At 36.6% G+C, this 14,872-nt stretch overlaps 1 protein-coding gene across 1 annotated transcript in view; it reads left to right on the top strand.

Annotated features, from left to right (window-relative positions):
- Positions 1-14,103, top strand: part of USP7 (ubiquitin specific peptidase 7) — a 74,166-nt gene extending 60,063 nt beyond the window's left edge. The window contains exons 21-31 of the mRNA XM_074886579.1: positions 879-979; positions 2,361-2,514; positions 3,836-3,903; positions 5,025-5,133; positions 5,227-5,304; positions 5,669-5,769; positions 6,371-6,470; positions 7,296-7,415; positions 8,770-8,841; positions 9,767-9,857; positions 12,725-14,103. Of these exons, the coding sequence (XP_074742680.1) occupies positions 879-979; positions 2,361-2,514; positions 3,836-3,903; positions 5,025-5,133; positions 5,227-5,304; positions 5,669-5,769; positions 6,371-6,470; positions 7,296-7,415; positions 8,770-8,841; positions 9,767-9,857; positions 12,725-12,831 (1,101 nt within the window). The 3' untranslated portion in view covers positions 12,832-14,103. The remainder of the gene's footprint in view (positions 1-878; positions 980-2,360; positions 2,515-3,835; positions 3,904-5,024; positions 5,134-5,226; positions 5,305-5,668; positions 5,770-6,370; positions 6,471-7,295; positions 7,416-8,769; positions 8,842-9,766; positions 9,858-12,724) is intronic.
- Positions 14,104-14,872: the final 769 nt, after the last annotated feature.

Here is a 14,872-nt window from a genome sequence, read left to right on the forward strand (position 1 = left end):
CATATCCTCTGATTTGCGGTGTTAGAGGAGCTAATGCTGCTAACGTTATTGGCTGTTGTATTTTCAGTGCCCTCCTTAGACAGCAGAGTTGAGAAAATGTTGCATCTTCTCCTTCCTTCCCTAAGTTAGAAGTCCGCAAACAAAATGCTTAGTCTGCTAACACATTTCTGCCCAAACACAGAAATAGCAAATCTTTATAACTGCTGTATTTATTGAGTGCTGAAGATGCATATCCTGCCAAGACAAAGTCTTTGTTATAGTAAGAACAAGGAATTGTTTTTTTGTTGTGATTTTTGTTAGCAGTCATGCTGCTCTCTCTGGTGGTTCCAGGGGAGCACACACACTTTCATCCTAAAAAGCAGAACTGTCAGGTGCTCCTACTCTGTGCAGATCAGCGTTGCAGTTTGATTCCAGTTTATTTAGACAGGTGCTTTCATCCCAGGAGGTCAACCTACAAGTGTAAATATGTAATATGCATATAGATTTAAAAAAAACCCCAACAAAGTCATATTAAAAATGCATATGGTACAAAAGATAGGTGAATTGCTGTACAAAAGTTCTGCACTATTAAAATAAGTGGGCATAACCTGTGTGTTTTAAGCTTCTGGAAGCTGCATCAGTAGAAAAATCTAATCTCTGAATTTTGGAATAGGTAACACTGAATGATAAAATACTTCTAAAAATTAAGATAATTTTATCAATAGCAATTAGATAGATGTATCTGGACCTAAGATTATATTTACTTTGCGCATATATATATATATCCATTTGTTTCAGTTGAAAGAAGAGGCAAGCTGATGACATCTTCACTATACTTGTAACCTTTGTTTGTGTCTTTTGTTTATTCAGTGATCAACAATTTTTGTTCTTTATTGCAGGAAGTTAAACCCAATTTAACAGAAAGGATTCAAGACTATGATGTATCTCTTGATAAAGCTCTTGATGAACTCATGGATGGCGACATCATAGTGTTTCAGAAGTATGTATTGTAGGGGGCTAGCTTATTGCCGTTAAATCACCTGGTTCACTTTGAAAGCAGAACCTCCTTTAACTTAGCATTTTTAACAAGAGCAAAGTATAATTTTCCAACAGTAGAAATGTTCTCAGCAGTTCTCATTTATTTTTTAATTTCCCCTTTGAATAAACATTAGTAGTATTTTAATTACCACATGCCACATTATTTAAGGAAAAGAAGGTTTCATCGTAGTTTATAAAACTAACAACCTAAAATAAGCCTTAATATTACCAAAGAGCGTGGTTTAGCAATGCATCTGAGTTCTGCAGCTTTTCACTTGGAGCCACTGTAACGTAGACACTGAAGAGCCTACCAGCATTTCAGATCTCAAGCTCAGTATCATTACCACTGTACGAGGCTCTTGGGTTTGGAGCTCCTTTCAGCTTAGAACCGAACCAAACTTCTTTCCCTTTTTTTTCCTTTTATTTATGCTCACAGTAAGTTCCTTACTGGTCTATGGTGATAAGATGCTCCCAATTTGTCTGAGCAACTCATAGGTGTACTGGTGCTTCAGCTGGAGTTTTCTCCAAGGCAGAAGGAGAACTCCTGCATCTTGTATCCGTTAAAGGGATCTTTCATAAGCTTGTCAGGGCTATAAATCAGCATTTCTATGCTCTCACTTCTGATGGTCACACCCAACTGTGTTGCTCTGTTTCTCTCCATGGGCTGACAGTGGGTGGAAGCCAGCTAGTCTGTCTTCAGCACTCTTACCCCAGATTATGTGAGATGAATGTATTTCTCATGTCATGCCTTGGAACTCGCATTCCCTGTTGACTCAGTTGGTGTTATGCACCTTTGGCTGGCTGCTGACTCCCGGGTAAGTGCACAGCTTGTACCCTGGTGCTGTTTCTCCACTGAGAAGATAGGGGTACCAGTCAGTAGTGACCCAAACCAGCACTGGTGCCAGCTGGTTTGCTTCTGTGGTTCAAGGAGTGCTATTGTACATCTGGCCTCTCTGCAAAGCAATTAATACAGGAGTACATGGAAAGCTGTGGCAGCATTAATACAGACACGCAGTAATGTGCCAGGGTGGGAAGGAGGGATGACGACTGCTAGAATGATGCTGTGAACAACTGGATTCAGAGTATTGCCAGATTGCCAGATGAGTGAGCACAGTGTGCGAGTGCGTTTGCCCTTGCACTGCGCAGAAATACTGAGGTGTGGGTCACTACTGTCTGTATTAGTTCTACCGTGTATGAGTGGTGGCTCTTTTAAAAGGTTTCTAAACTCTCTGTATCTCTCAACTGTTGCTGACTTACTGTAGAACACGTTTTTAAAAGCCCTGTCTGCTGGTATGTGTGACAGTATGATATGTAATGGTATTATCATTTGTTTGCTCTTGTAGGGATGACCCAGAAAATGATAACAGCGAGCTACCAACAGCTAAAGAATACTTCCGAGACCTCTATCATCGTGTGGATGTCATTTTCTGTGATAAAACCATCCCCAATGACCCAGGCTTTGTTGTTACTTTATCCAATAGGATGAATTACTTTCAGGCATGTGTCCTATTTGTTTCTCTGCTTTTGTTTCCTTGTTCTGAAAGTAACTTTTGCACTAATTCGCAAGTGCATTAATACATATTTTAGAAAAGAGTAGATCTGTTCTTGTACACTTTTTGCATTGTGGTAATGAAAAATTTAAGGAAGCCACTAATGCTTGTGAGAAGAAAATACTCTAAAACCCTCTAGCTTTATTAATAATCAGTCAGTTGACAATAGGATTCTTTACTGATACACCATTCTGCTCTGCCAGGGAAATGATATTCTAATGAAATTATGTGTTTGCTTTCTAAGTGACATGTAAAACTTGCTCAACCTATTTAGCTGTTAAAAGGAGAATACCTTGGGAATCCAGTGATACCTATTTTCTGCTTGTAATATCACCAACAATACTCATTTTGTAGAACAAACTGTATTGCGTTGTTCACACAATGCTGTTTAATGCTCAGTGGCACTAACAGATCCAACCTGTTGTGTTCAGAGAGGATGACCCGGGGTGTTTAGAAGAGGAAAACTGGACAATGAAACTTTAAAAAAAATTTTTAAAAATAAAATAAAGTCAGTCTGATCTATTAAGAGCCTGAGTAGATTTGGCTTCCTACAGTTCTCCTGTAGTTGCTTTTGCATTGTCAAAAAGATCACTTAAAACCAGACAGTTTATTTTCTGTCACGAAAGGCAGGAACTTTGAGCACCTGCATACACAGGGGAAGTCAGGGATGACTTTTGCTATCCTGTTCTCATCATCTGCTTTGTGGCAACTCACTTTCTCTTATTTCATTTTTACTTGAAGTGTAAGTTCTTCATAGGTTTTTTTTGCTAAGGGAAAAAGAGAATCCCCATGCTTTTTGTGAGGCAGTGATGTGAAATATACTGGTGGGAACAATGTGATATTACCCACCAAGCTAACTTCCTTGGAGTGAATTAAAGAACAGTGGCAGTTAACAAAGAGCAAGTCTTGACTGATTTCCCCAATAATACTATAATTAAAAAAAAAAAACCAAACCCAAACATAAAACCAACCAAACAAAACCCAAAAGAGGAGTAGAGTTATTGTTGTGGATTTTGTGGCCTTTTGGTGACAGTGATTTACTGTAATAAAACAGACAGTTTCATTTTTTTTTTCTAGTGTATCTTACTCTGTCAAATGTTCAGAAGATAAAGATACTAGTTTATTTTGCCTTGGGGAAGAGGGCATAGTGGGTCTGTCTCAGAATTTCAGTAGCATAATGTTCTTGACATGTAAAGAATGACTATGATAGAGCAATGTCATAACTGTCTGAAAAAAAAATCAGAATTTACAAAAAAATTTATTTGCAGGTTGCAAAGACAGTTGCGCAGAGACTTAATACGGATCCAATGCTATTACAGTTTTTCAAGTCCCAAGGGTAAGATGAATTTCCTTAGTGTTCTGTGTCTAAACTATTCTTTAAAATACTTAGCTGAAATATAGATAGGTAACAGTTACTTCGTAGTTTTTCCAGATTGTTAACTAATCCTTTATCAGTAAAATGTTAGCATTCTGGCATGCACAGCAAGTCACATAGACAGTTTTAAGTATTGCAATGGCTGGCTCTAGAGCCTGAAAGAATTGCACGTTTTAGAAGAGTTCTAGTAAGTGTCACTGAAAAAAAGATGCATTTTAAAGGATCACTGTTTAAATTTCTAAAATCATTAAGTACTTCAAAGCCTTACTGCATGGGACAAATTATTAAGGTAATGCAAGTGCTGTTTCAGTGAATGCAGATTTCTAGAATGGAAGAGAGCAGAAGCAAGTGCACGTAAAAGCAGGATTTTTGCTGATTTTACACATTTAAATGCAGGAGTTACTTCACTGATTTTCCCCCTCCTCCCCCAAAGTCTGCAAGTGAGGTTTTATGAAGATGACAGTAATCTAACAAGTTCACAGCTGCTCAAAGGGACATTTCTGGTGTTCTTGGGCACAGTTACATAAAACTGTATTTGAATCTGTATAAAACTATAGCAGAAAACAGCACATTAGTAGTTATATGTATATGCTACAGGAATAGCACAAAAAATACATTATCTTCTGTATCTGTGTAAATGTAGATTGCTCTTTATTAACCTGTAGGTATCTCCCTTCATCATCAATGAGTGTTGTAATTTGAGTAGCTCTTTATAGTTTACAGTGCTGTGGTCACTCTGGAATTTGCTGTGTCATATGGCTCCACAAATTAACCTTCCATGTGAATCTAAAGCATGTGCTGCTATACTGGTAGTTTCAGAGGAATGTAGGTCTGCCACCCTGCAGCATTAAAGGTGAGCTTGTAAACATCCGAGAGAGTTAACATGCACAGTGGGTGGTACTTCTGTTCCCATACGCTCACCTGTTTTTAAAAATCACTAAAGCACTGAATATAATGCTGCTTAGGCTGTGCTAGCAATTATGTGAAACTGGAAGCCAGGAATAAAAATGTACTTGGTACTTCAGTTTACTGAGCAGTGACGGCTTGTAAGAAGACATTTCTTTTTCTTCTTCCTTCTGTAGTTATAGGGATGGCCCTGGTAATCCTCTTAGGCATAATTATGAAGGTACTCTAAGAGATCTTCTGCAGTTCTTCAAGCCTAGGCAACCTAAAAAACTTTACTATCAACAGGTAGGAGTCTTTTGTTTTTATGGTGCAAGTTAAAAAAAAATAATTCTGCCCTATACAAAGTATGCCTAAAGTGTTTTTTTTTCCTTCCCTAAGCTCAAAATGAAAATAACTGATTTCGAAAACAGAAGAAGTTTTAAATGCATATGGCTAAATAGCCAGTTTAGGGAAGAGGTGAGTGAGGCTGGCTGTTACACGCTTGCTGTCATTTCTGTGTCAAAGCTGGTATGGCTGTGATTATGGTTCACACGCTCTGTTGTGCCTGAATAACACAAAATTAGAACAAACTTTTACATTATGTAAAAACCACCAAAAAACAAAACCCCAACCCACCACCAAAAAACCACAAAAAATAAATTTAAAAAAATTGTGTCAGTTCTTAACAAAAATTTTGAAGATAACATAGGTGTTCACTTTAGTAATTGTTATCTTTTTAAAGATGAATTTTTGATGAAGATAATCCAGTGTATTCTGTGTTTTAATATGGTTCTTTACATTTTCAGATTTTATAACAATTTTTCTGTTTCAAATTCTGTAGGAAATAACAGTATATCCAGATAAGCATGGGTGTGTGCGGGACCTGTTAGAAGAATGTAAAAAAGTTGTAGAACTCTCTGAAAAAGGTTCAGGAAAATTAAGGTAAAGCTGGAAGGTTTTTATTTCTTTTATGTGATTGTGTGGATTTTATGCAGAAGAGTGTCCATAGAATTAAAAGTTCTGTCATTATTATAAAATGAAATCCAATACGATGTTAAAAATAAAAAGCTTCCAGATTCTCATTATTCTCATTGTTAAGAGAGTTCTTATTAACTACGAATATAAATTTTATATAATATTTATTTTGTATTTAATGAAGTTGCATCCTTGAGATGTATAAGTTTCATCAATTGCATTTGTTAATTCACAATTTAATGATTGTTTCTAATTCAAGCATTTCATGCTGTTCATTTCTCAGGAGTTAAAAGTGAGGTCATTTAAAGAGTTTAAAAAATAATCTAAATTAAAAACCTTTGTCTTGTAATTGCACATACTGGCTTTTTTTACCATAAATTACTCCTGGTTCAACCTCTTGTAACTTTACCACTTAATTTTTACTAAAGTCTGAATTTAGAGTTTTACAAAAACAGTAGTAGCATCTGTTTACATCCTGACTATGCTAATCATTCTCAAGGTTAGAGAAAGAGATGTTGCATTAATTTTTTTAATTGTTTTTTGTTTTTCCTGTTTGTTTATTTTTAAGGCTGCTAGAAATTGTAAGTTACAAAATAATCGGTGTCCATCAGGAAGATGAGCTGTTAGAGTGTTTGTCACCTGCAACAAGTCGAACGTTTCGAATAGAGGTAAATACTACTTTCTTTAAGAAACTTTGAAACTTGCCTTTGAGAGAAGAAACTCTCTCAAGTGGTAATTCTCTTTTTTTCTGGATTCTGATTTTCAAATACCGTGATACTTGCAGCAAGCTAGATTACATGATAATATATACTTTTTTAAAAGATGCTCCTTCTAAAATTTTTCCTTTGTTCCATTTGCTTCCCTATAATGATTTCATTCTTTAATTTTTTGTGTGTGTGTGTTATAAAAATACACAAAGACTTGGCAAAGGCTTGTCCATAGGACATTTGCTGCCTTAGTAATAATTCCAAGGTTTGTTTGAGGACACACAATATAAATGTTTATGCTTAGAACCAACCCACTTTCATACTCTAAAAAGTATTCTAGAAGACTTTGTTTCCTTTTCTGTTAAGTTTGAGCTTCCTGAGGCAAATTCTGATGCTTATGTGATTTTTCTAAACATTTCATCATTCAAATCTGTTAACTTGCTTCAAATATCAGAAATTTTTAGAAAAAGTTTCCAGTGTAAACTATAATGGGGAGATGACAAGAGGTCTGTGATACTGCTATCAGCTACTACTACAGCTGATAGAAGATTTCATGTCAAAAGAGTCATCTGGGGAAGCCCAAAATTTGTATTTACTGAGTAGGGGATGAAATGCTGTCATGGCAGGGATGAGCGTTTCTTGTAAAAAGACTCTGTCAAACACCATGGTTCTTTTAATTGTTTTTAAATCGACTTGTTCTACATCAGTAACAGTAAATCAATGATGCTTTTAGTTACTTGGGTAAGTTTTAGCTGATTGCAATCATAATTTTATGTCTGGATCTAGGAAATTCCTCTGGACCAGGTAGATATAGATAAAGAAAATGAGATGCTAATCACAGTGGCACATTTCCACAAAGAGGTTTTTGGGACATTTGGAATTCCATTCTTGCTGAGGATACACCAGGTACAGTATGCCTCTCTTTTTCTCCCCATGGGATTATATTGATGATGTGTTCTTAAAAGTACTGTCAAAGAAATTGATTAGTACAAAAAGTGTATAGGAAAATATCGTTTCTGTATAAAAGGTTCTGTCCCATATATGCCTTTTGTAGTTAAATAATTTACCATCTTAGTTCTCTTTTGCATATACAGATTGTTTAGTGTTTTCAGTGAGCCTGGGCAATATCAAGAAAGTAGGCATTCGGAATCAGCCAAGGACTTGAAATGCTGTCAAAGTGATACTACCCTCTCCCCCAACCCCCTGCAGAACCCCCCCAACAAACCTAGGATCCTCCTTCTAACACCACTTCAGTAATCGCGATGCACCCTTGTTGGCAAAAGTGGCTTAGCCTGTGGGTGCTTGGCTTCTTACTGAGACACCTGATTATGAAAAACGAGTTTGCTTTCTTCAACGTTTTTCTAAGATGACTTTGCATTTCATAATTTCTGTAATTTGATGTGCTTTATCATCTAGGGCTGCAAGTTAATACAAGAGTGAAGGCTAATTTTGAAAGCTGAATTTAAATTCTTAAGTTTTTGTGTGGTGCTGCTCCAGCTGAATGTCACACTGATTCTTTTAATATCAAAGTGTATTTCTGGGGGCAGTTAGCAATTTGCTTCTAAACTTTTTCCGATTCATGTATGTTAGTTTGTATGAAAATTACCTACTTCTAGAAGAGTGTTGGAATAAGAAACGTCCACGTATCTTCATCCCATAGAATTTTACTGGCTTTCCATATTTTTGATCAGTGTAGGGTAAAACCTGTGTATTGATTTCTGGTGGAAACCTTTTGCACTGCATTTCCCTGTCTAATATTACTGATCTTTAAGTTGATAGTATCCATCATTTTTTGGGCAATGTATGTACACAGCATGCAGAAACACACTACAAAAAAGTTACTAATTGAGGGGGGGCATCACAGGTGTAGAGGTTTTAAAAAGTAATATGCTTAGAAAGGATATGTAATTTTTTTCCCCAAATTCCTATTTTGATGGTAATTTTCTAAATTTCTTTCTTACCTTTAACTTGACTTACACATATCACTAACAGTGCTTGGTCGATCTGTGGAACAGTTTGCTTAATGATGAATCAATAAGAATTAAAGTTGCTGAATTTATAGCAAGTTGTATGTTGTTATTTCATATAGTAGTGGAATACTACAATACCAAAACTACACAAGTTGATGCTTGTGTGATTTTTGTGAATAACTAAGAGATTAAGGCAGTGTATTTCAGTGAAGCTTGAAGCAGGAGATAATAACAGTATCCCTTTTTTTCCTAGATTTTTTTGACATTAAAAATCTTGTTGTAATTATTAGGGTGAACACTTCAGAGAGGTTATGAAGCGGATTCAGACAATGCTGGACATACAAGAAAAAGAATTTGAAAAGGTAATGGCAAGTTGGAAGAGTTTTTGTTGCTGATTGTAGACCTTAAATGTGTTTATTTTAAGAAGTTGGAACACCACAGGTTTGGGATACCTGTAAATTTTGATCAATAGAACAGTTACTAGACTTAAATAATGCTTTTTCTGAAAATAACTAGGTAGGATGTGTCGGAGTAGAATTTCTGTCCTGCATCAAAAGAGGTACTTGGCAGAACATTAAAGTAACCTAGAAAAGTTTAGGTCGTGCAGGACCTCTAGAGGCCACCCACTTCAGGTTCCAGCTCAGAGCAGAACTAGCTTAAAGTCAAGTCAGGTTGCTCAGGGTTTTACCTAGTTGCAACTTGAAAACTCGCAAGGATGAAAATTCTGCCACGTTCTGGACGCTGTATTTTAGAGCATTACTACTATCATTGTGAAGGCTTTATTTTTTCCTTCATTGTAATCAAAATTTTTCATTTTGCAACTTGTGATGGTTGCTTCTTTCTGGTCTTTTTGCTGTGCAACTCTGAGAAGAGTCTGCTTCTGTGTAACACCCTCAGTCAGTGGAAGACTAGATGCCCCTGTTAGCCTTTTCTTCTCTGGGCTAAACAAACCCATTTCCCTTGGCTGCTTGTATGCCATGGACTCCCGCCCCCAGCTGTCTTACTGGACTGTAGCTGGACATGCTGCAGTTTGTGGCCATCTCTTTTTCCCTGAAGGCCCTGAACCTGGACACAGTACTGTAGATGCAGATTCATGATTTCCTGAGCATTCATTTTATCACATTATACAGTTTTGATGATGAAGGTTTTAAACAGGATTGGCTCTTATCAACCCCTGAAGAATACTACTTAAAACCAGCTGCAAGTTTGACTATGAAATTAGACTTGAAGGCTTTATTTTAATGCAGTATCTTACCAGTTGAGTTTTTTTTTTTTTCCTTCTCATAGTTTAAATTTGCAATTGTAATGATGGGCCGACACCAATATCTCAATGAAGACGAGTATGAAGTGAACTTGAAAGATTTTGAGCCCCAACCTGGTAAGTCGTTAGACAACCTAACTATTTTGACCTGCTGAAGTTACTCTGCCAGTTGTTATAACGTGATTATCCTTAACTCAAGATGCAGAAAGAGTTTGTTCTTTGTACATGAAATACATTATATGTAGTAACTAAGCAAGTATTTATATACACTTGCATGCACACTTTAAGTGTATATGTTGGTCTGAGAATATGTATTTTACAGGCATATAAATAATAATCTGTTTCCTTGTGAGTTAAAAGTTTGCATCTGAGTGACCAAATGGGTCAAATATCAGTCTAACATGCTTTACAGAAGAGGGTTAAAATGTCAGTTGCACCTTATCTGTGTTGTCCATCTGCTCCCTTGTACATTTGATTCTCACATTGTTACTGGAGTATGTGCTTGTGTTATTCCTAAAAAATACTAAGGTGCATTTTCATAAGATTCTTATTTTAAGTGTGCTGCAAAGAGGTATTTGAATTCTCATATTCATTGGAGATAATTCTTGTTCATTATTGATATCTTCAATGAATCTGAAGAATCTAACAAGAATATTACATACGTGAATAAGATGCTGTTTAGATTTTCTTCTCCTAAGAAATGCTTCACCAAGCTACAAATGCAGCTCTGTTCTGAATGTGTCTCTGTATGGTATGGTCTACCATCTTGTTTACTTGACTGCTATTTAAAGCTCTGTTCTCTGAGGAATTTACCCATAGGAGAAACCAGGTTAATCCTTCAGGAGTTCCACCACAGTCATCTTTGGAGAGTTCCAGTTGGGAATGGCACCTTTGAATCTGCAGTCAGGGCTGCTCTGTTGAAAGCCTTGAACTCATTGGGGTTTTTTTCTCCCCTAGCTTAGCTGAGTGTTGCTTTTTGTGAGCTGCTCTGTCTGGTAGAAACAAGATTGAGGACAGCTTGCTCTGTCAGAAAAATAGAACTGCACAATTATGAGCTTTGGTTTTTGTTGGCAGGTTGTGCTAGGGCCAAACTTTTTTTTTTTAAGCTGGGTTCTGGATTTATGTAACAGTTGTAAAGAAATCCTGTAACTGTCCACTTATTTCAAAACCCACGGAGAATTAGACCTGTTGTTGAGTACTTTGCAGGAACCTAGCAAAAAGCCCTGTTGTGGTATGTTACACAGCCAGGATTATGGCTCATGGCTGTGAATATGAGGGGACTTGCCAAAATTTTGAATGCCTGCATCTGCACAAGTCATCCGTGAGCAGAGAAGTGTGTCGCTGGCGGGACCTCTTTTTCTGCACTAGTTGTGAGGGGCCTCTGAGTGACGAACTTGGAGGTGGACATTTCTCTATGGACAGATAAACTCTTTCTTGTGTGTTCAGAGCAGGCAGAGTCCTGATTTTATTCTGTGAGTCATTTTTCTGGGGGTGGGAAGGGGAAGGCAATAGTCTGAAATGAACTGTCGGACTTTCTGAGCAAAGCAGAACCAGTATTGCCAAAACAATGCAAAGGACTAACCAGGTAACTAGGTCAAAAATACAGAACATGGCAGAAATTGGAAAAGGGAGAACTTGACCTGTTTGTAGGAGCTGTAAAGAATATGAGATTAAATGGTTTTAATTTGAGAGTTCATGGGAAGTTGCTTCTTTGATATAATACAATTCGATAGAAGATAGAATTTCCCTTTCCCTTCCTGCCCCCCCCCCCCCCCCCGAAATGCTTCCATGGGGTGATAATATGATGCTCCAGTGGCTTCTTATCTAAGTAGTATTTTGAGGTCTGGGGCTCACGCATTTCTACAAATACCAAATTTTAACACGTGCTGGACTGATTGAACCAAAGCTTTGGCATTCTCTTAATTTGATTGACGTAGCTGATGTCAGTAGTGGCCATCTGCTTTTACAAAGACACACTCTCGCAATGATTGTGCTGGCGCTAATGGTGTAGGACTTGGTTTCGTTCTTTAAAAGACATTCCAGTCAGCAAGATTGGCAGTTCTCTTTTATATTTGACATTGACCATTATGTCAAACAAAGACAAATAATTTTGATTGAAGAAGATATATCTAAAAATGCAGATGCAGGCAACCAAAAAGGTCAAGTGTTTTATGCTTTAGTGGATGCAGTTGATGGCTTTGGATGCAGGAGTGTGCTTTTCTTGCTGGGGGGCTATTTAGTTTCTGCCTTCATCGTTTCACTTCAAAGAACGTTTGATGCTCTGCATTGAGGACATCGTAAAAGAGAATTTCTCCCATTTGCAAGAATTATGTGGACTCTGGTTTTTCATGAAAACTAGCAATAGATGAAACCATATTGGGTTGAATGAGTGAAAAAAATCTGTATATTTTCTTTGCAGTCTAAATATGACTAAATTTTTGTCTCAGAAAATAGAGGTCAGTTACATGATTTCTTAATTAACTAATTATTTGCATTTTACGTGAATTTAACAAATATTCCCTCTTAAACCAGGTGATAAGAATAACTTAATACAGCAGAGATAACTTATAATATGGCAAATACTACAGGTTGTCATATTTAGATGATGGATGCCTTCCTGTTTCAAACAGGCTCAGCACTTTGGTGAAAGCTGGTACTTTGATCTGTCTGTGGCCATAAATCATAACAGTAGTTTTCTTGCTTTAGCACACACTTCACTGCTGTAAACTCCTATAAGTGACTGAAGAGGAGAAAAAAACAGCTACCTGATCCAGAAACAGCTGTAAAATGTATTACTGGAAGGAAAGCAGCGGTCAGGAAAGCCGTCCTGTTGGCTGCGGACTGTAAGACTGTTCTGCAGTCCTCTTCGTACCCTCTGATTCCTATCAAACTGTGAACAGGGCACACAGGAGTAGTTTATGTAAAGGAAACTTTCCAATTTAGTCTTAAAGCTTCATTATTTTTTTTTCTCTTTTCTTTTCTAGGCAACATGTCTCATCCAAGGCCATGGCTAGGGCTTGACCATTTCAATAAAGCCCCAAAGAGAAGTCGCTACACTTACCTTGAAAAAGCTATTAAAATCCATAACTGACTTACTTAACCAGATTGTCAAGGCAAGGGACAAAAATAAGTGTGTGTGTGCACCTTTTTAACAACTGTAGAACTTTGGTACACGTGCACTATATCTGAAGTCTTCAGCAAGAGGATTTGCTGCTGATGTTAATTTTATTTTGTTGAGGCTGTTCAGTTTGGCTTCTCTGTATCTATTGACTGCCCTTTTTGAGCAAAATGAAGGTGTTTTTATAAAGCTTGGATGCCAATGAGAGTTATTTTATGGTAAACGTAATGCAAGGCAATTGTCAGCATAATGAGGGAAGAGTTTAGTAGAACAGTTGACATTGGCAAAATATTTGTCTGTAGTACGTTTATAGATGGCATAAGCTGGCTGGCTGCCCTTCCCGGTATGGTGTTCACCATCACTGCAGCTAGTAAGTCTTATGTTTAGACTCACATCAGATTTATTTCCTTCAGTTATACTTTAAATGACATTTTTGTGCATTTGTAAATGCAAAAAACTCACATCATCAATAAATAGCAATCTCTACTTCATTGTGTACATTGTTGGCACTTATTCGGGATTTTTGTCTCCTCCAGCTGCATAGGATCTTTTTTAATAAACTAGTTTTCGTTTAATTTAGTCACTACTTTGCATCCCGTTTTGCCAAGTGGATGCCCTGAGTCCTAAAAAGAGAGATTTGGGTCTTTTTATTAAATTTTCAACCATTGATAAATACCGTTGCGATTTATTATGCCATCTTCTGGCAAATAGAATGACACTCAAAAGTTGGCAAAAGCAAGTGATGAAAAGATTATAAATATCATTAATTTAGTTAACATGGGAAGAGATGGGGAAAACACAAGAAATAGCCTTTTAGCACAGAGGGCATGCTCACTAGTGTTTAGTAAGCTGTTGACTTTGTATAAAAAAGGAGGAAAAAAAATAGAAAAAAGAAAAAACGAAAAAATGAAATTGTATATTTAATGAATGAACATGTACAATTTAACACTTGGAGGTTAATTTTGTTGGGTGAGTCTGCAAGTGAATTTCACTGATGTTGATATTCATTGTGTGTAGTTTTATTTCAGTCCCCAGACTGCTTCCTTTTATTTTGGAGCTAATGCCAGCCGCGTGTCTAGTTTTGAGTGCAGTAAAGATAGAATCAGCAATTCACACTTTAATTTTACATTCTTTTCCAGTATTTTATTTTGTTTCTGTAGCCGCAGTGTACAACAACTCTTCCTGTATATTGCCTTTTTTTGCTGGAAAATGTTGTATGTTGAATAAAATTTTCTATAAAATTTTTTTCGGTGAGTGATGACATGGACATTGAAGAAGATTTCTCCTTTCCTTGGAACTAGTTTTGGGAAATGTTTTCATTTGTGAGGTTTTGCTAAACTTGTGGTTGTTTTCTTAAGTGTTGACAACTGTATAACCCTCGTATTGGTTGTTTTGGGGAAAATTTGTGGGGTTTTCTGTTTAATTGTTTTGGGTTTTGGAGGTTTTTTTGGGTTTTGTTTTTTTACCTCCTGACTAGTCACATTTGAGCTTAACAAATAAAAGCTTTTCCAGGAAGGAGCCGTGTACAAATAAGACAAATGGAAAAATTATTTTACTAGTTCGTTTGTAAAGCTTGTAGTAGAGTCTTTGTGGTAGACTTGACTCTGCCTGTACAAAATTTTTGTGGTCCAGATTCTCAAGTCTAATATTATAAATGGTGTAAAGTGAAATCTGGAGTCTCTAAAGGTAAGCTCTCTTAATAGAGTAATAGATTCCCGCCGTAATGTGTTCCCTGTATTCATAACCAAAACAAAGTGCTTAGAAGCTTCCCTTTCTCAGACCTATCAATAAACATTTAGTAGGGGTTGTGTACATGTGATGGCCTTTATACTGTTTTCTGAAATGGATTCTGGTGATTACTGAAAACACCAGCAAGTATTTTTAAATTTTAAGATCTATTTCACTCTTTTAGCTTTAAAATTAATTAATTTCTCACATTTTAGATATGTTTGGATTTCTTTTTAATTTATATCTTGCAGTGCTTTTAACTGTCTCTTATTTCCAAACAAGGCAA

The sequence above is a fragment of the Strix uralensis genome, chromosome 16, assembly GCF_047716275.1.
Source record: "Strix uralensis isolate ZFMK-TIS-50842 chromosome 16, bStrUra1, whole genome shotgun sequence".
Taxonomy (NCBI): domain Eukaryota; kingdom Metazoa; phylum Chordata; class Aves; order Strigiformes; family Strigidae; genus Strix; species Strix uralensis.